Raw genomic sequence first — 21,341 nt, forward strand, 5'->3', positions numbered from 1 at the left:
CAGGACGGTGACAGTGATTGTGAAATGCTCCAGGAGATTAGAGAGGTTATAAACATAGAAAACTCAGTAATAATGGGGGATTTCAACTATCCTCATATTGCCTGGGTACATGTCACTTTGGGATGGGAGGGAGAAATAAAATTTCTAGACACCATAAATGACTGCTTCTTGGAACAGCTAGTCCTGGAACCCACAAGGGGAGAAGCAATTCTTGATTTAGTCCTAAGTGGAGCACAGGATTTGGTTCAAGAGGTGAATATACATGAAATTCTCAGTAATAGTGACCAGGACATAATTAAATTTAACATTCTTGTGGGGGTGGAGGGAGGGAAATACCAAAGAAGCCCACTGCAGTAGCATTTATCTTCAGAAAGGGGAACAACAAAAATATTAGGAAGCTAGTGGAAATTATTAAGTACAGTCACAAATCTGAAATGCCTGCAAGCTGCATAGAAACTTCTTAAAAACACCACAATACAGGCTCAAATTAAATGTATACCCCAAATTAAAAAACATAATAAGAGGACCAAAAAGTGACACTATGGCTAAACAACAAAGTAAAAGAAGTGATTAGAGGTAAAAAGGCATCATTTGAAAATTGGAAGTCAAATCCTACTGTGTTTCCCGCAGAATTTAGGGCTCTCTCCTCCCCCTCCGGGAGCAATGGCCTTCTGTGGGTTAATGGGACCTTTTACCAGTGAAAGAGCCTTTACCACACAATGAATATTCTTAAACATGTACATGTATTTATTAGCAATCAACATTTATATCTTCCCCTAATCTTATTTTCCAAAAAATGAGGCCTCCCTTCAGGTGTTAATTAATTATGTCAGGCCAGGCCTTTGCTACTTCACCCTAATTCTTTTTATGTCAGTGTTTGTCTTTGCATTATATTTTTATCTTTCTGTGCTTTCCCACATTTCCAAAACCACAGGGTGGTAATCATTCAAACTACCATTAAAAATAGGCTTATAATACAAACCAGAGGGTGCAAGCTTACCTCCTTTTTATGCTATTAAAACTTCTAAAATATCAAAAATAGAAATTTTCTTGAGGACCCATGACCTCCATATTGCAGGGCAAAATAACCTTCCATTCCCCTCCTGGTTTCACTATATATAGTCTTGCCTCCCCCAGACTTCCCCGCCCAGTGATTGGGTTAAAAGTGTGTGTTTGCAGGACTGGGCTTTCACTCTAACCAAAATAAAGCCAAAACAGTAATCATTTTGCAGCTAATTCTGATACTTTTACTCATATTGAATAGGTCCTTGCTCCAGGAGTAGTCCCAGTGATTTTGAAATTAATCAGATTACTCAGGGACTGAGGTACTACTCTGCATGAGTAGGGGGTATCAGTATCAGGCCCTTGGATATTTGCAATGTATATAGCTTCAGATAATGTAAAGGAAAAAAAAGCATCGTCAGTACAATTCTCTCATCAAAATGTTGTAAACATTGGGCTTGAACATACAATTCATCATGCAAATATGCAAAGAATATCTAAGTTTACTTCCTCCGTATTTTGTTGAACTTATACCAGTTAGTTAGAAAGCTGCAAATCTGCAATGTTTGGCTGTACATTTTCCCCACTTTAGAGAGGGACAGTTATTATGAAATGCAAAATGATACTTTTGTCTATCTCACAAATGCACTCTGTTTAGCTCAACAAATATTTCTTTCATACGCCATCTGCCACTGACTTATTACATGATGCTTCTAGAATCTTAAAATATTGTAGGAATTTAATGGACTATGTAGCCCAGACCCCAACAAAATTAACATAATAATATGTAAAGGGATAGAAAAATTACAGACTCTTTTTGGTGTTTTGAAGACTAAGGTATAGACCAGGGGGTCGGGCCGGATCCGGCCCCTCAGGGCTTTGGATCGGCCTGTGGGATTGCCCCCCGTGGCGCTGCAGGCCCCGTGGCGCTCTCAGAAACGGCCGGCACCACTTCCCTGCGGCCCCCGAGCGGGGGGGCAGAGGGCTCCGTGCATTGCCCTTGCCTCCAGGCACTGCCCCCCGCACCTCCCATTGGCTGGGAACGGGGAACCGTGGCCAATGGGAGCTTCGGGGGAGGTACCTGGAGGCGTGACAAGGGCAGCACATGTGGAGCCCTCCACCCACCCCCCCAGGGGCTGCAGTGCTTCCTGGAGCGGCGCGGGGCCGGGGACAGGGCAGGCAGGCAGGGAGCCTGCCCTGGCCCCAGTGCGCGCCGCTGCCACCCTGGAGCCACTTTAGGTAAGCGGCACCGGGCTGGAGCCTGATCCCCTCCTGCACCCCGCCCCCCAACTCCCTGCCCTAAGCCCCCTGCCTTCACCTTGCACCCCTCCTGCACCCCTGCCCTGATCCCCCTTGTACACCCCGCATCCCTCCTGCACCCCAACTCCCTGCCCTGATCCCCTTTGTACACCCCGCATCCCTCCTGCACCCCAACTCCCTGCCCTGATCCCCTTTGTACACCCCGCACCTCTCCTGCACCCCAACCCCCTGCCCTGAGCCCCCTCCCGCAGTCCGCACCCCTCCTCCACCCCTGCCCTGAACCCCCTCCTGCACTCCGCACCCCTCCTGCACCCCAATCCCCTTCTCTGAGCCCCCTCATACACTCCGCACCCCTCCTCTGCCCCAATCCCTTGCCCTGAGCCCCTTCCTGCACACTGCACTCCCTCCCATACCCTGCACTCCTGCCTGCACCCGACCCTGCATACAATTTCCCCACCCAGATGTGGCCCTCGGCCCAAAAAGTTTGCCCACCCCGGTATAGATATATGAACTGTTGTAGCATGCCTGATAGTTTGTTAGTCTACTGGGAACCACAAACTTTAGAGGAAAAATGTTTGTCTGAAAACTCACCACAACACAGCATTTTATACTGTTCACATTTTATATTATTTGGGTAGTTTGTTTAAAATGAATCAATAATTAAAGATAAATAATTCCAAATTGGAAAATAGTCTAGCACACACAAGAAATGAAATCTCACTTTAGTAACTAATCACAGGGTCAAACTTCACAGCTGGATTATTATCTGGGGCCTAAATTTTCAAAAGTGACTAGTGATTTGGGGTGACTCAGTTTTAGGGTGTCCAACTTGTTACACCTTAAAGGGGCCTAATTTTCATAAAGAAATGAGCACCTATCTTCTGAAAATCAAATTTCATTAAGTTGTCTTAAATTGGACACCCCAAAATTAAAGCAATTTTCACTTATCATCTTTGAAAATTTTAGTTAAGGTGTATATGTAAGCATAAGTATTACTAATGCAATTCATTTATATATAAAAGTTATTGGGCTCAATACAGGGGTAACTGTGAAATTTAATGGCCTGTGATACACAGGAGGTCAGATTAGATGATCTACTGGTCCCTTCTGGCCTTAACCCCATGAATACGTTCTACTAAAAGTTGCAGCTACCCACTGCCATTATTTCTTGTTACAAAAATGCTAAATAATTCAGGCAAAGAAATAAAAACTATCCTAGGTAAGAAGGCAAAATCCAAGAGCAGTAAAAAATATAATGCAGAGGGGAGAACAATGCAAAACAAGCAGCAAACAAACATACAAGACAAAGTTGAATGAAAAGAAAAAACACACAAACAGAAAAGAGAACCACTGAGGAAACACAAATATAGGTAAGCAAAATTCAAAGCAGGTAAGCATATTATATAAAAGGGTAAGGATGAGAGTAGAGGGAAGCAATAATGTATCAGGAATACTTGGAGCTTCTAGAAAGGCACCAAAGACTGACCCTCTTAAAAAGAAGTTGTATATTGTTGAATTTAGTCCTCAGTCAGAACTTCAATCCATATAAAATAATTTTTAGATGTAGGCGAGTGTCTAAGTGTCAGCTAGGTCCTATTGTCAGGCTTTGATATATGTACCCATAAAAATGGGGAAAAAACTGTCTAAAAGTCGCAAGCTGTCCAATGTTTTGTCATCTGTCATGATGTTCTCTTAGAAATGGCTCTCCTCTATTAATATTTATGCTTTTCCCCCTCTACAGTTGTATTGAATTTAAAATTTTTCTGATAAAGAAACCATAGAGATCTGGTGGCGATGACCTTTCAGCATTAGCAGCTTTCATTTGATTCTTAGGCTGATGCAGTATGTTTTTATTTATTAGTGTGACTAATATACTGGGCTAAGTAGCAACACGTCTCACCAACTGCCTTGTTCATGCCCTCAGGGTCTTTTACATAATACGATATAAAAGTTCTTTCTTTAAATGTTGCTGAAACTGAATTCCTCTCCTACACGGTACCAATGAAACCTATTTAACATTAATGAAAGCTTGTGCCTTTTTTTTATGTTAATTGATGCTTCAGAATGCATACCACATTGCAATTAACTGGTTATTTCTGTGAAAGGCTGACATCTCAGTAATATGCCTAGTTTACTTCTGTAATTTTAACGGTGATTTGCAGATTCCACTTATTGATAGTGCAATATTATTAAAACATTTATGAAGTGCAAAATATTTTCTCAATGAGCATTTATACACTGTAACTATGATGACAGTCATTAAGGGTCAGATTCTGATACTTTTACTCTAGCACATTATTCCACAAATAAGCCTTTCGATATCAGCATTAAGGAATAAAATGCTACTTCACATCAGTAAGTGTGGTAGAATCTGGCTCTAATTTTTCAGTGAGTAGAAGAATACTTTTCAGTGTGAAATACACTATTGCCTATTGCCCTTTATCACCTGAAACACATCAACAATGAGATATAGGCAGGAAGGGAAGTAACCACTTTATTCTAAAATATTGGTAAGAGGCTATGTTCTGTCCTTGCATGTGAACATATGGTTCCCACTGATTTCAATGAGAGTCTCTCATGTGCACTCAAAGGCAAAATTTGGCTCAGGAATAATGGACAAATAATCACTCCCAGTATTTCCAGCTTTATAAATAATAATAACATAATAATAAATTATTATTTATTAATTACTTGTATTACTGTAGCATCTAGGAGTCCTAGCCTTGGACCAGGACTCCATTGTGCGAGGTGCTGTCCAGACACAGAACAAGAAGACATTCCATGCCCCCAAGCACAGGCGCCAACTTTTTTTGGCGCTGGTGGGGGCTCGTGCCCCCACCCCCGGGCCAACTCCACCACTGCTCCAAAGTCCCCGCCCCGACTCCGTCTCTCTCTGCCCCTATTGGATCCCTCCCCAAATCCCCTCCCCCGCCCTGCCTCCTCCCCCAAGCGCGCCACGTTCCGCCTCCTCCCCCTTCCCTTCCAGACTTACCGCGCGAATCAGCTGTTTCGCAGCGCCAAGCGCTGGGACGGAGGGGGGAGAAGCAGGACGCAGCGGCACACTCAGCAGAGGAGGAGGAGTGGAGGCGGAGGTGAGCTGGGGCGGGGAGCTGCAGGTGGGTGCAGAGCACCCACCAATTTTTCCCCATGGGTGCTCCAGCCCTGGCACCTATGCCCCCAAGAGCTTACAATCTTAGTATCAAACAAGAGCCAACAGATAGGGGAGTGCAAGGAAACAATGCGGCATTACTGATCAGCATGACAGGCAGTACTCTCAACATACAAGCAGCCCACGTGTTGTCAAGATTTTTGTAGGCATCATAATAAAGGAGAGTTTTAAGGAGGGATTTGAAGAGGACTAATGACTTAGCTTTGCAGATGTTTATGGGGAGCTGCTCCCACATGTGAGGGACAGTGTGAGAGAATTTACATTTTCAAACAAACACCTTTGTACTAAGTGGTCAATAGAGGCTGGTATCTTGGGCCAATCGGAGATGAGAGTTGACTCCTTGCTAGTGAATGTGAGAGGATAGGAAGGGATAGGGCCTTGAAAATGAAGACAGGTAGCTTATGTTTGATGAGATAGAGAAGGGGGAGCCAGTGGAGGGATTCCCAGAAGGAGTGACATGATCAAAGTGATGGGCTAGGAAAATGATCATTGCAGTAGTATTTTAAATAGACAGGGCTGGCTTTAGGACCTGTGGGGCCCGATTCGAATACCCAGCAGCAGTCTGGGTCTTTGGCGGCACTTCGGCGGCGGGGCGTCCGCTCCGCGTCTTCTGCGGCACTGCCTCCGAAATGCCGCCGAAGACCTGGAGCGGACCCCCCACTGCCAAAGTGCCGCCGAAGACCCGGAGTGGAGCGAGTAAAAAAATTAAAAGGCGCCTAAAGCGTGGGGCCCGATTCCAGGGAATCGGCCTAAAGCCGGCCCTGTAAATAGATATCAGTGGGGCAAGATTGTCTTTGTCAAGGTCAGAGTAAAGGGTGTTGCAGTAATTGAGACACGAGATGAGAGCCGGGATGAGAGCATTAGTTGTGTGGATGGCTAAGAAAAGCTGTATCTGAGAGATGTTTTTCAGCAAGACTTAGATATGACTGGGATGTGAGGACCTAGAAATAGTTCTAAGAAGAAGATAATGCCCAGGTTATAGGCCCGAGTGACGGACAGGATGGTGGTGTTGTCCACAGTGAGACAATTTTTAAAACATGTTCAAAATGGAATTCCTGAAAAAGAAGAAGACAAAAACAAGCAAATAAACACAACCTCGTTAAAACAGGATGATTTAACATCTTCCATAACATTTCACTGCATTGTAATACACACAGCCATGGGTATATACAGCATGGGAAAATTCTGTTCATGAATATTTCAGAGCCATCTGCTACATGAAGTAGCCAGCAGCATATTCCTGCATTATAGCTAGATAAAGTGTTTAATTCGTATCTATAGAGGCAGAGGAATACAGCATTCTAATTGCAATACGCAGGGAATTTTCTACTAAATTTGTACACTGAGATAGACCACAGAGAACACAACCGCTTTTCATCTATATAAATACGTTTCCCAAGCTGACTACTACTGTATGTTTATATAAACAGACCAGAGTCACCAAAACTACCTAAGGGAGTTATGAATTATACCTCCTTGCCAGCCAGGCCGTCTTCCCTACGTGCAGGTAATTCCCCCAAAGGAGTGTGTGTTTCCAACACCACCTTCCCTCAGGGGTTTCTGCTGAGGTAGTACTGAAAGTGGGATGGGTTGTGAAACAAGTCACAGACCTGGCACATAAAATTTCTAGGAGGCGAGCTGAGTTGCTGAGGGGTGCACATTTTAATTGCTGCCCAGGGAAGCCCCTCTGATTGGGTGCTTTCCCCACTTTCTCATCTCCTGGTGAAGAGTAGCCAATCAGGGCTGCTGCAGGAAGGAGGCAGAGCTCTATTCCCCTCCCCTCAGCAACCTGACACCATTCTCACAGGCGGGTAGGACAGGAGCATCATTTTCTATTTCATAGGGGGGAGAGTTGCTTCCCCCCAACCTTGGTTTTCCCCTCCCCAGACCCGTCCTAGCTCCTTGCCAGTTGCCTCTCCAGGGCTGGGGGGGCTGCTGTGGGGTGGCCTGGGCTGGGGCTCCTAATCTGCATGATGTCGGTGCTGCTCCTTCTGCTCACTGGCTGGACAGGAAGCAGCAGTGGCGGCCTGGGCTGGAGCTGACCGTGCAGCGTGAGCCTGGCCCCAATCCTTGCCCCAGGCTGGCCATCAATGAGATACCCTCCCCAGGCTTGCCACCCCCTACTCCCCGGGATAGGAAGGCCATGCCATGCCACCACCCTGCCCACATCCAGGATGGGACTGCGCTCCTCTCCCATGAGCAGCTGTGGCCTCAGCAGGAAGGTGGAAGGGGGGATGCTGAAGTGATGCCCCTGGGAGGAGGGAGCTAAGGAGCCCAGCAGCCCATGCCAGCTTGGCTACCACCTCACTCCTGTGAGCAATGGGCTGCTTCCTCTGCCCCCCAATTCCCTCCCTGCAACACCCAGCCTGGGAAGTGGGAAAGAGGACTCTACTGCAGCCCCCTCAGGTCTGCAGTAGGAACAGAGGTGGGGCTGTGGGGACAGAATTGATGGGTGGCAGACTGGGGGACAGGATTGATTTGGGGGTGGGAGCCAGAACTAATTGCTGAGCATGGGATGGGCAGATGTGGGCGTGATAATACCCTCACTTTTCCAAACCATGTTAAGCTTTGGTCTGCAGTTGTGGTTCCATTTGAGCCACACTGGTGAATGCAGAGGAGATGCACCACTTCCTTCACTGGTCATGACTTCTTCTCAGCTAATGCCTCTCCCTGCTCATCTCCCTAACAGTCACCTGATGGAGGAGAGGTCATGTGTCCACTTTCTGGTGCTGCAACCTCTCTACTAAGTCGACTATGCCCTGCCAGGGTCTACACCACTCACAGCCAGCAGAGACCCTGGGTGTATCTGCCCCAATGATTATAGGGTCTTGTGATGCATTTCACTGTTAACATTCAAATAAAATAAAAGTCAATGTTTCCAGTGAAAGTTTCTGAGTCTGGAAAACAATTTTGACAGACAAGATTCTGTGAAAGATAAGTTATTATTTAGTGAGTAATTAATACATTTTGTTTTCCATAAAACAACAGTTCATTTACTGCTAGGATTAATATCCACTGGCACCTTCACACTTATCCTGATGAAAGATCTTTTCATCCATATTAACAACACAGTCTTAGTCATTGTTAATTAGCACAAAACATTCTCCCAGGTAGAAGTTTTTTGTTGTTTTTTTTTTTTAATCTAGATGTCATAAACACTTCTCTAAAGCTTACATTCAGGTAGGTCTGTTTAATTTTTATTATTGAAAAGAGGCAAATGAAAATAAACACATACAGAAAATGTAGCTTCAACAACAGTGATAAATATTGACTGGCTACTAGGGAAAGGAATACTCATTTTCTCTGGTTATTTTAACCAACTAACTGCTAAGGGCCTGCAGCTGCAGACCCTATGCAGACCTCATTCACATTGCCTTCAAGGAGTGTTTTGCTAGTCTAAGAATTGCAGGACTAAACCCTTAAAAAGCAAGATAAAAATCATGTATATGAAACCATGGATATTAATGAAGTTGTACAATAGGTAAAGTGGTCTAGACAAATAAGAGTCTCTGCTTTGAAGAGCTTTCATGAAAAGATTTCATGAATATCTCCCATTAATGACTTGATGCAACTTCTAGAGAAGTCAGACTGTAAAGCTCTTCAAGGCAGAGATTCTTATTTGTTTAGGACACTTTACTCATATATTGAAGTCAATTAAATGACTCCATAGAAGATAGATCATCCCTTATAGGCCCAGGTCTGTATGATACATGACATTACAAAATGGCAAACAGAGTGGAGCATGTTCTTTGTACCTGGATTGCTTCACAGAACAAATGGGACTAGCAGAAGATTTTTGAAAGAGGGTAGAAAGGGTGGCTGGTGAATATTAATTTGGAAGATGTGCCTGCAGGACAATATATAGTACAGATTTCTTCTACGTCTCATTGTACAGATTTTTTATAAACAAAAGTAAGAGCTAGCTTATTTTTTCTGTTCTCAGTGAGGCCAGAAAGACTTTTAAAAATCAAATAAAAAATTTAGAATAAAACTACAAACACAATATGTCTTGCCTTCACTTCTAAACTGCAAACTGCAGCAGTGACATTTGAGAAGGACCCCAAACTCCCCCTAGTTACTATCCAAAAGCCACCTTTAATCTGCTTCATAAGCACCTGAAGGGAGATGAGACCACCTCTACCTATTTCATAATAGCAATTAAAAAAAACCAAACCAATCAGGCATTTTAAACATTTCTTTCTGTTTTGTTTTGTTTTTTTTCCTGATGGGGGTTTATTAAATCCAAACTGAAATATTTTCAGTCCTATAAGAAAACAGCTCCCTCTTGTGATGAAACAGCAGTTAGTGCATGATGAAATAGTGCAGAAGAGGTCTGTAGAAAGATGAATAGAACAAAACCAGAAAAGCCTCTTCCACTGGGGCTTATCATTTTACACTTTTTAGCTAACAATAGTCTCTTGCTTCATTTGACTATTGAAACATTTCAAAATTCTATTCTTTTTGGTATCAACATAAGCATACGCTCTAATATTATAACACCCCTCTTCATTCTTTCCTCCCTTTCCTGCTTATTACTATTTTACTTATTATTTGTATCACAATGGTGCTGAGGTCAGGGCTTCATTGTGCTAGGCACTGTACAGGCATATACGACTTGTCTACACTTAAAACGCTACAGCGACACAGCTAGGGTGACTAGATGTCCCGATTTTATAGGGACAGTCCTGATATTTGGGGCTTTTTCTTATATAGGCTCCTATTACCCCCCACCCCCTGTCCTGTTTTTTCAAAATTGCTGTCTGGTCACCCTAGACACAGCATAGACATTACCTACACCAATGAGAGAGATTCTCCTATCAGCGTAGGTAATCCACCTCTCTGACAGATAATAGGTCAGTGGAAGAATTCTTCCATTAACCTAGCACTGTCTACATATGGAATTAGGTCAGTTTAACAGTGCCGCTCAGGGGTGTGGATTTTTTCACACCTCTGACTGACATAGTTAAATCTATCTAATTTTGTAGTACAGATGAAACTCTAGGCTATGTCTACACTACAGCTTATGTCGGCATAATTTATGTTGCTCAGGGAGGTGAATAAACCATGCAGACATCTACCCCAGAATGAGAGGAGTGTAAAATGCTACCACATCAGAATGGTGGTGTTCTGTACCCACTTTGCACTGTTAGAAATGAGTACACAATGTGGTAGGCAATAGAGAGATGGGCCCAGGAGTGCACAGCACAGCCCCAGAGATGAGGAAAGGGGTGGGCAAAGGTGGCTTTTGGGCTCACATAGATCTGGGTTATTACATCTATGGCTGGTCTCCTGCTGCTCTAAGTCATGCCCAAACTGTCAGTGGGCAGATAAGGACAGATAAGCCAGCCATAGATCAGAGAAGGTGCAAGGAAACCCCAGCCATTTCCCGCTATGTAGGAGCCACTGGGGAATCTCTCTACCATCGGATGATCTTTCCATGGCCACCTATGCCTGCTTTAGATCCAGATTCCACTGCTGGCATGGTGCAGAGTGACTACACCCTTCCCCAGAATTGGGACCTCTGATTATGGTCATTTTTACTTCGCTTTGGGTGCACTGTGTATCAGAGAGGCTGAAGAGAACAGTGCAGAAACTCATCACTACCAATGCCAACTATTCAAAGCTCAAGTCAGCACCTCAAAAAATGTGACTGGCTGAAAAATCATGAGATTTTAGAATAAAATACATTTGGGGCTCCTTTTGTTTGCCTTCTAGCTTTTGAGTCATTGGGATACCCTCTGGTCATGTTTTCAAGCTTTTCTCCACAACCATAAGGGCATAAACTTTTTGAAAAAACAAAAGCTGGGATTCTCATATAATCACTTGACTGCAGAGGCTGAAGTACCAAATGTCATGAGACAATCAGGAGAGGTGGCAACAATGGAAATTGGGGGAGAGGAATGAGTCAGGAGTGGGAAAGAGGCAGTCTTGCTAGGATTCTCCCTTCCCTCTCCAATTTTCCATGTTTTCAATCAAGAAGATGATGGTAATCCAATGGCACAACAAATCTGGACATGTTTTATTTGCTCCCAGACCTTCATGCAGTGATTTCTGAGCCATTCGCTTCCAATGGGGAGTTTTTTCTGTCAAACTCCAATGCTAAATTGTACAGATCTTTTACATTTTTCAGTTTTCATATGAGCTTTGGCATTTAATTTTGTCATATTTAATCATAGTGGTACTTTTAAAAAGCATTCTCTTTCTAAAGGAATAGATGGACCTGAAAGCTTAGCGAAAACAGCTGTTCAACATTTTAAATAGCTAACTCTGATAATTATGAGAAAAATTACAGTGGAAAATTAGAGGCTCTGGCTGTAGTTCATTGTTTTTGAAGCCCCAAGAGCGCAATTAACTCACATATGACAAGCGGACGCTCATCATACATTTCTGCTTAATTGATTCTGACCCTTTTCAAAAGGGCCTGACTGTGAAAACTTGTGATAAGAGCTTCAGTATTGCAGTTTGTAACCTGAAATTAACACAAGTGGTTAATGTTATATGTTTAATTCCAGTGTGCACCATGGGTTAGATTTACTCGCCAAAGAGTGTGTTCTTTATTGCTAGTTTATTTCAAACAGTAGAAATGTTTATTCCTATAGCAGCAGAAAGTGACTAATCATAGTTTAGTCAAGTGACCTCTCAATTTTTCTATTTTGCTTCCTGTGGATATGCAGCCACTGAGTTTCACTTTGAGTTTTCGGGTTTGAACAATCGCCAAACCTCAAAGCAAAATGTGACTAAAACTACAAAGTTTAGCTTCCTTTTTGTGTAAATCATGCAAAACCACAATGGTTTCCACCCAAAACCTTAACTTTTAGCCAAGATTAGCTCAAAACTCAGAAATGCGTTTTCTCCTAGTGGTTGGGATAATTAAATAACAAGTTTCACTTATGGAAATAGAATAGGATCCCTTCCTTCAAACCTATGGGGTTAACTGCCCTGGCATTGCTGCTGCAGAACCACTGGTGTGGAATTCTAAACGCACCCCAGAAGCCCACCATCAGACAGCGTCAGACAACTGTATTAAGTCATCTTGCAACAGCCCTATTTGAATATGGAAGTTATAATACACCCTGCTCCCCCATAAAAAAGGCATGAATTCATTGGGCCTGATTCTCAAGTACACTAAGGCACAGTGTAAAGGAGACAAAGTGAGTGTGAATGTAATTTAAGGTCAGAGTGCTGTAAAGGGGCCTGAGCATAAATAAGAATCAAGCCCATGGTCTCTAGACCCGAGAGTCCTATACAAACATACCATACTTGCTCTAAAAGAAAGGGCAGGAATTGAGCATGGGATTCCCTTTTTTTCTGGGAGAACACCAGTCTCTTACATTAATGGATCAGCTGAGCGTGGCACAGTCACAGGTTCTAAGCGGGTTGGGAAGCTAGTAGCAGCTACATACACTTCTTTCCCTACTGATTGTCTAGGATGCTCCTGTTTGGTTTGGCCCAAATAATTATCAGAGAGCCAGAAAGTGTCATTGTTCCTTGGTCCAAATACCTTACAGATGCAAGTGTCACACAGCATAATGCTCTTGGCTCTGACCCCAAGGGTGATATAATAATAATAATAATAAATGGAGATATACCTATCTCATAGAACTGGAGGGGACCCTGAAAGGTCATTGAAGCCCCCTGCCTTCACTAGCAGGACCAAATACTGATTTTGCCCCAGATCCCTAAGAGGTCCCCTCAAGGATTGAACTCAGAACCCTGGGTTTAGCAGGCCAATGCTCAGATCACTGAGCTATCTCTCCCCCATTAAGGTATGTCTACACTGCAATAAAACACCTACAGCTGGCCCATGTCAGCTGACTCAGCCTCACAGTTTTGGGCTGTTGGGTATAACATTGCAGTGTAGATCAGGGGTTGGCAACCTTTCAGAAGTGGTGTGCCGACTCGTCATTTATTCACTCTAATTTAAGGTTTTGCGTGCCAGTAATACATTTTAAAATTTTTAGAAGGTCTCTTTCTATAATATATAACTAAACTATTATTGTATGTAAAGTAAATAAGGTTTTTAACATTTTTAAGAAGCTTCATTTAAAATTAAATTAAAATGCAGATCTTATCAGTTTAGTAAAAAGAAGAACAGGAGTACTTGTGGCACCTTAGAGACTAACAAATTTATTAGAGCATAAGCTTTCGTGGACTACAGCCCACTTCTTCGGATGCATATAGAATGTGCATATAGAATGGAACATATATTGAGGAGATATATATACACACATACAGAGAGCATAAACAGGTGGGAGTTGTCTTACCAACTCTGAGAGGCCAATTAATTAAGAGAAAAAAAACTTTTGAAGTGATAATCAAGATAGCCCAGTACAGACAGTTTGATAAGAAGTGTGAGCATACTTACAAGGGGAGATAGATTCCTTAAGGACTGGGAATGGCTGAGCCATTACAAACATTGAATCTATCTCCCCTTGTAAGTATGCTCACACTTCTTATCAAACTGTCTGTACTGGGCTATCTTGATTATCACTTCAAAAGTTTTTTTTCTCTTAATTAATTGGCCTCTCAGAGTTGGTAAGACAACTCCCACCTGTTTATGTTCTCTGTATGTATGTATATATATCTCCTCAATATATGTTCCATTCTATATGCATCCGAAGAAGTGGGCTGTAGTCCGCGAAAGCTTATGTTCTAATACATTTGTTAGTCTCTAAGGTGCCACAAGTACTCCTGTTCTTCTTTTTGCGGATACAGACTAACATGGCTGCTACTCTGAAACCTATCAGTTTAGTGTGATCCTTGCCCTTGCTTTTCCTTACTGAGTTTTCCAATGTCTGGCACATATTTGGATAGTTTAAACTGCACACAGGCTTCTGAGTGATCAGTTGTTAACTGACTCTGAGAGGGACAGAGGACAGATTTCATGTGTGAAAATATCTGTTCAGACCGGTATGTGAATCCAAATGCTGAAAGCATTGCAAATGCAATTTTCTTCAAACAGTTAAATTTCACTGGCAGGGACGTCCAGCAGGTCAGAATAGAGGCCCCATGATCTCTCTCAGTAGCTTTAAGTGCACTCCGCAGATCTCCAAACTTTGATATCCACAATTCTGAGCTTTTTAAAGGAATGCGCTGCATTTCGAAATCTTCATCCACTTAAATACAGACAAATCCAAGTCGTTTTCATTGAACTTTTCAGGTTTAATTAGAAAAGAAAGCATTGGGCCAAATTGCTGGAAATCTTGAAATCTGTCAGAAAATCCTGATTCCAGTTCTTGCATGTACATTCCAATCTCATCAACACTGACAGTGCAAAATGTGCCGATAGCTCTTTTATGTGTTGGCAGTAGCAGAAAGTCGAAGTTCGAATATCCCAAGAAAAAACTGCTAGTTTTACAACGAATGCCTTCCAGGCTTCATAAAGATTCAGAATCGTTTGCCCTGCACCCTGGAGACGGAGGTTGAGTTCGTTTAGGTGAGCGGTGACATCAGTTAGAAACATGAGCTTACACAGCCATTTGTCATCATCCAGTTCGGGGTAGTTTTGTCCTTTTTCCGACAAAAAGGCCTTGATTGCATCAAAACAGTTTACAAAATGCACCAAAACCTTGCCACGACTTAGCCACCAGATGTTCCTGTGAAGTGAAATGAACGGACATCTAACTTTGCTTTCTTAGGAGCTGACATTTTGTCAAATGTACCCCTCAACTCACAGTGGGGGGGGGGGGGAATTGCAACAGACGGCATGCACAACGTCAAACGCAATGTGCTGTTCCACGTGACGTGATAGTGATGTTGGCAAAAATTCAGGACTTAAAAATATCCCAGTACAGTGGCACTGGAACAATTTTTAAGGTGGGGGTGCTGAGCTGCACCCCCTCTTGCCCCTGTCTGCACCCCTCACTGCCCCAGGCTGGGGCCAGTGGGCCACAGCTGGGGGCGGCTGCAGAGCCCCAGGCTGGTGGCCGGGACCCCTGGATGGCAGCAGAGCGCCCGGGACTGGTGGCTGGAACCTGGGGCCGGCAGCAGGCTGAGCGGGGGCCGGTAGACAGGACCCTGGATGGCAGGGGGCCAGCGGTAGGACCCCAGGCCGGCAGCAGAGCCTCCAGGACCAATGGCCGGGACTTGGGCAGTGTGAGTGCCGCTCAAAATCATCTCACGTGCTGCCTTTGGCACGCGTTGCCATAGGTTGCTGACCCCTGGTGTAGATGTTCAAGCTCGGGCTGAAACCTGGGTTCTGGGACCCTCCCTTGTTGTGGGGTCCTAGAGCCAGGACGCCAGCCTGAGTGTTTACACTGTAATTAAACAGCCCCTTAGCCTGAGCCCTGTGAGTACAAGTCATCTGACACAGGCCAGCTGTGGGGGTTTAATTGCAATGTAGACATACCCTGAGAGGTTTTTCTGGGACTGATTGCAAATGCAGGGGCTAAGGGATTACTTGGCAAGCTGCATGTATTGGATGCAGAAAGCAACTAGAAAGCAAGCCAGCAGACAGACAGATGCAATCATTAATGTGGCCCTAAGAGCGAGAGACAGAGATTTTGTGGGCACAGGACTCGCTGGAACAGCAGGCTTGGAAACCATGAGCAAAGAAACTGCCTCCTGTTGTTTGTTCCTACTGTGTTCACAGAAACAGGACTTTGTGTACATTCTTTGGGAGTCAACAGGATTTCACTAAAGAAATACTGACTGTCACCAATTTCTCCTTTAATGGAAACAACCTAGCAAAGGCCCAAATATTTGGCTAACTGCTTAGGCTAAGAGGGTCACAGATAAAACTATTTATTTTTAGTATATTTTTAAAAAGTCTTTGATTATATCACTGAATTTTTTAACAGGTATCGCTGATGATTACATAACCCCCATGTTTGGTTTTTATAAAAGTGTTGGAGAACTGAAGATGACAGAAGAAGAGTATGCTCTACTTACAGCAATAGTTATCCTAACTCCAGGTAATTTCTATTTCTAAATTAAATATTTTACAATAATTTTTACATACAGGAAATCATAAAAATGACTTGCCTATAGCAGCTGAATAAAAATTAAGATATTGTTGCTTATCAGAAAGGGCTTTTCTTTTTGCTTGTATGGAAAATTCCCAAGTGTTGATGATATACAGTAGCAAATATGTCCTAACATTCCATTGCGATTTCAGTGGAACATCAGAACTTTGAAAGGAAGCTGCCACATCATATTATACTGTGCTAAAGAACCAGCAGCAAGGGATTAAGTCTTGAGAAAAAACTCTGGCTGGCATATCATAACTACATGGTAGAACACCTGTAGGCAGAAGCAGGGGGAGGGGAAATAGCAGTTTTTTATGTTGTAAGCCCCATCAGGACCAGGACTTTCTCTTTTCTATGTTTATATAGCACCAGTGCAATGGTGCCCCAATCCCAATTGAGGCCTTTCAGTCCTATCACAATATATTTACTATTATTACTACTAGTTCCTATTCCAGCTTTCACCAAAACATACAAAAAAGCTTTATGGCACCAAAGGCCTTCTATCACAGGAGTGGAACAGGAGAATTCTGGGACAAGGCTTAGAGGTCATAAAATGGCTGGAATAGGGACCAATTGCTTATTCACATAACTTGGCAGTCACTCCCATTCCAACATGCAATATGGCAAAAAACAAGCTCTGAGTACAGTTCTTATTGGTGCCCACGGATCAGTGGGTATAACAAGCCAGGAGAGGCTAAGCCTCCCTTGGCACAGCGGCTGCTGACCCAGATGCCTGGGCCGTGGTGGCTCCGCCTCTTTCCCTCTCTGCTGGGAATGGGCTTCCACAGGAAGTTTTTGCTTATTTATTATGCGCCATGCAGGTTCACAGAACCATAGAATCATAGAATATCAGGGTTGGAAGGGACCTCAGGAGGTCATCTAGTCCAATCCCCTGCTCCCGGGTGGCTGAGGAGGCGGTATCTGCTACTCAGCTTCCCCGGTCCCTTGGACTCCCCAGGGAACATAAGAACATAACATAGGAACTGCCGTACTGGGTCACACCAAAGGTCCGTCCAACCCAGTATCCTGTCTACCGACAGTGGCCAATGCCAGGTGCCCCAGAGTGAAAGAACCTAACAGGTAATGATCAAGTGATCTCTCTCCTGCCATCCATCCCCATCCTCTGACAAACAGAGGCTAGGGACACCATTCCTTACCCATCCTGGCTAATAGCCATTAATGGACTTAACCACCATGAGATTACTGATGAATCGGAAGCTGAGTAGCAGATACCGCCTCTTTAGCCGCCCGGGAACCTGCATGGTACATATAAAAGCTCGGCGTTCTCTGTCTGGCTGCTCCTCTCCAGCACTCTCCACCCCCTTCTCTGGAGGTCCCACTGCCACTTGCCGGTTCCTCCTCTCCTCCCCACTCAGCCCCCTCCCTGCTTGCCTGCCACCGCTCACCGGCCCCTCCTCCCACAGAGGAGGGACACGGCAAGCGGCAGTGGGCCAAGCAGGGAGGGGAGAGGAGGAGGGACGCATGCAGTGAGTGGGAGGGGGCTGAGCAGAGGAGTGGGGGAGGAGGGACCAGTGAGCAGTGGCTGGGGAGGCCAAGCAGGGAAGAGGGGGGAAGGAGAGGAGGGTCACACGCGGCGAGCAGAAAGAGGGCTGAGCGAGGGAGAGGGGAGGAGGGAGCGGCGGGGAGGCGAGTCGGGAGGAGGGACTGGCGAGCAGCAGTGGGGGCGGGGGCGGCAAGCATCAGGGAGTAGCAGGGAAGGAGAGGAGGGATGTCCATGATGAGTGGGGAGGGGACCTAGCTGGGGACGGGGCAGGGCCTGGGGCAGAGTGGGGGACGGGCCTGCGGGTGGTAAAGGTGGGATGGGGAGCTAGCCTCCCTGAGAGGAAGCTTCACCCGCCGCCCATGGTGGTGCCAGGAGATGGCCTGGAAAAGAGTCTTTCCCTGCTCTCTTCCCCCCCCCCCCCCCCAAATTAGATGAAAAATGAAAAAAATGAAAACCAATAAATGTTGACCAAAAGCTTTCAGCTGAAAACCAAAAATCTTGATTTGTAAATGCTACCAGGTTGCTGCATGCAAAATGGAGTTTGGATGATTCATGCCCTCATTCTCTTCTATGGGCCAGTCTCCCTGGCTGGCCTGCATCTCTCATGATACATGACTTCTTCCCCTCTTGATGAGTCATCACAATGCATTGTGAGAGTTCCTGGTTACAGTGCATCATGGGAGATGTAGTCAGGTGGGGAGCCCAGCCCATAGAGGAGAATGGGGGTACAAGGCACCTGAATTACAATGCCTCAGAGGTATGGTGAAGATGTTTTCTAATAAAAAGCTTTTAGTGTTTGAAGTTAAAATGATCCATAGACAGCAGAAACTTTTCACAAAAAAGATTATTTAGTTAAAAATCCAATTTTAGCTAGAAAAACAGTTTTGATGGGAAAATGTTGACCACCCTTGCTTAGAGTTTTGTGCTGGTCTTCTGTCCAGGGATGTATTTCATACTAAATGAGTAAAGATGAAGGATCAGCTTTGTTTTATTATTTCATTTGTGTGTGTATTTTCCTGTAATCAAAAGAGGCCAAGTTATTGTCCCCAGAAGACCAAGCACTGGCATGAGAAGTTTCTTCCTGAAAATTAGGTTTTTTGCTAGTTATGATTGGTTGCAAGAAGGGAGTATGAAAAAAAGCAGTCTCAACCATAATTGCAACAGTAGGGCTTGTCTACATAGTGCATTAATGTGCACCAGCTGGGGTGTAAATTCTAATGCACAACGCAACACTGATGAACTTTAGGATCCACAGGGACAATTAGTTCACGGCACACTGGTGCATACTAGAATTCACACCCCCACTGATGAGCACTAATGCATCATGTAGACAAGTCCTGAGACTCTTATGCTTCCTCTTGCCTTGAAACATTCTTTTTGGCAGGTTTGACTGTTGCTCTATGCTAGGGTGAAAAGGTTTAATATTCCTGTACATACTCTAGACTGCAGTCCATCCATTTCTCATAAGAGATTCAGAGAAGTGTTTGCAATCTACAAAAATGCATATTTAATCATTATTTTTTCCTTATTCTTTTCAAAACAAACCAGATCGACAATACATAAAGGATAGAGAGTCCGTGGAAAGACTTCAAGAACCACTGCTTGAAGTTCTACAAAAACTCTGCAAGCTTTACCACACTGATAACCCTCAACATTTTGCATGTCTTCTGGGCCGTCTTACAGAATTACGGACATTTAACCATCATCATGCAGAGATGCTGATGTCATGGAGAGTGAATGATCATAAATTTACTCCTCTTCTCTGTGAAATCTGGGATGTTCAGTGATAAATATTTTTAAAGGACCAAATAGCATTTATTTTCATAGAACTACTCAACAGTTATTTCTTTAACTTTTCTTTATTTCTTTTTTACAGAAAACACACAAAGGATTTCATACAGAAACTTTGTTCATTATGTATTGAATGTTATGTAACTATCAGCCTTTCACATGTGAATATAGAACAACTTTCCCTGTATTTATACTTTCAGATCAAAGAGATAATCTTCAGCATCACTGAGATATCCTATTAGTTCCTTTTGAAATGAATGATTATATTTTTCAGTTATTTCTTTTAAAATGGGTGATGCAGGTTTTCATAATATTTGTTCATCACAGTACTATTATGCTTGACCTTTTGTATTAAAGGACGTTGTTCAAATATTTACTGTAATAAACGAATGGAAATTATTTATGCCACAACATACTTTTATCTTTTAACCATGAAATGTGTTAATTTGAGATGTCCAAGCTCTTATTTGTTCAAATGGGTGGACAACCAGTTGGCTGTACAAATGGAAAGAGCCTCAAAACAGACTATCCAACTATTTCTTGCATGCCATAAATACGTAACTTCTTGTTCTGTTTGCATTATCAATATTCACAAGTAAAACTGAGATAACGTTGTGTATTTTGTGGAATTCCACCATAGACTATCCTATTTTACAACAGGTTACATAACAGAAATAGCTATCCATGATCAGCAGCTCTGAGCTAAATCTCACTATTGATGTCTTAAAAGCAGGTATCATTCTTAAAACTAATACAATAAATGTATCACTAATTTTATGGGGACTCTGTAAAGGGACACTGTCAATCTGAAAATCACAATCCTCTCTAATGTTACAAGTAAAACCCAAGAGTAGTATAGCAAAGGTTACATGGAAAATAAGTATTTTTCTCTACTTTCTCCAATTTGTTTACTTTGTGGATCTGATGGCACTTTCTGCCCCGTAACTTCCACTATTTTCACTGTTTAGTCAGTTAACCAGTTTCACCTCCTATTTCTGCAGGTCTCCTTCACAGCAAACAGGGGAAAGAAAACCCTTTTTAAAATATGAAAATGCAATTAGAAAACCATAAAAATTGCCAAGATGGGGCTATGGGGTAGTGTAATAGAAACTAATTTTAATTTTTTTAACTGAGTAGATTTAAAATTGTTCATGTCACTTTAAATAGTTTAGGCCTCAAATTTAGGCCCTGATCCTGCAATGTGGTATTTATGGGATGATTCCTGTGCTCAGGCAGAGCCTTGTTAATATCAATAGGGCTCCATGCAGGCAGAGGGTATCATATTGCAGGATCTAGACCTCACATTGTTGGGTACATAATTGTTATAAAATCTAACATAAATTAGATTTATGGGGGTGCAGGCTCTGGGTGGGGCCGAGGATGAGAGGCATGGGATGCAGGAAGGGGCTCTGGTTTGGAGGGGGGTTCAGGGCTGGGGCACAGGGTTGGGGCACGGGCTTACCTCGGGCAGCTCCCGGTCAGTGGCGCAGCAGGGGTGCTAAGGTAGGGTTCCTGCCTGTCTTGGCACCGCGGACCGCGCTGCGCCCCAGAAGCGGCCAGCAGCAGATCCGACTCCTAGGCGGAGCCACGCAAGCGGCTCTGCACAGCTCTCGCTCGCAGGCACCGCCCCCCCAGCTCCCATTGGCCG

The 21,341-nt window shown here is 43.8% G+C and overlaps 1 protein-coding gene across 7 annotated transcripts in view; it reads left to right on the top strand.

Moving 5' to 3' along the window:
* NR1H4 (nuclear receptor subfamily 1 group H member 4) overlaps nt 1-20,104 on the top strand; it is an 86,836-nt gene extending 66,732 nt beyond the window's left edge. For all 7 annotated transcript variants that reach the window (XM_054028886.1, XM_054028896.1, XM_054028903.1 and 4 more), the window contains 2 exons: nt 16,231-16,344; nt 19,451-20,104. In XM_054028886.1, the coding sequence (XP_053884861.1) occupies nt 16,231-16,344; nt 19,451-19,689 (353 nt within the window). In that variant the 3' untranslated portion in view covers nt 19,690-20,104. The remainder of the gene's footprint in view (nt 1-16,230; nt 16,345-19,450) is intronic.
* The last annotated feature ends 1,237 nt before the right edge of the window (nt 20,105-21,341 follow it).

Source organism: Malaclemys terrapin, chromosome 1 (genome assembly GCF_027887155.1).
Source record: "Malaclemys terrapin pileata isolate rMalTer1 chromosome 1, rMalTer1.hap1, whole genome shotgun sequence".
Taxonomy (NCBI): domain Eukaryota; kingdom Metazoa; phylum Chordata; order Testudines; family Emydidae; genus Malaclemys; species Malaclemys terrapin.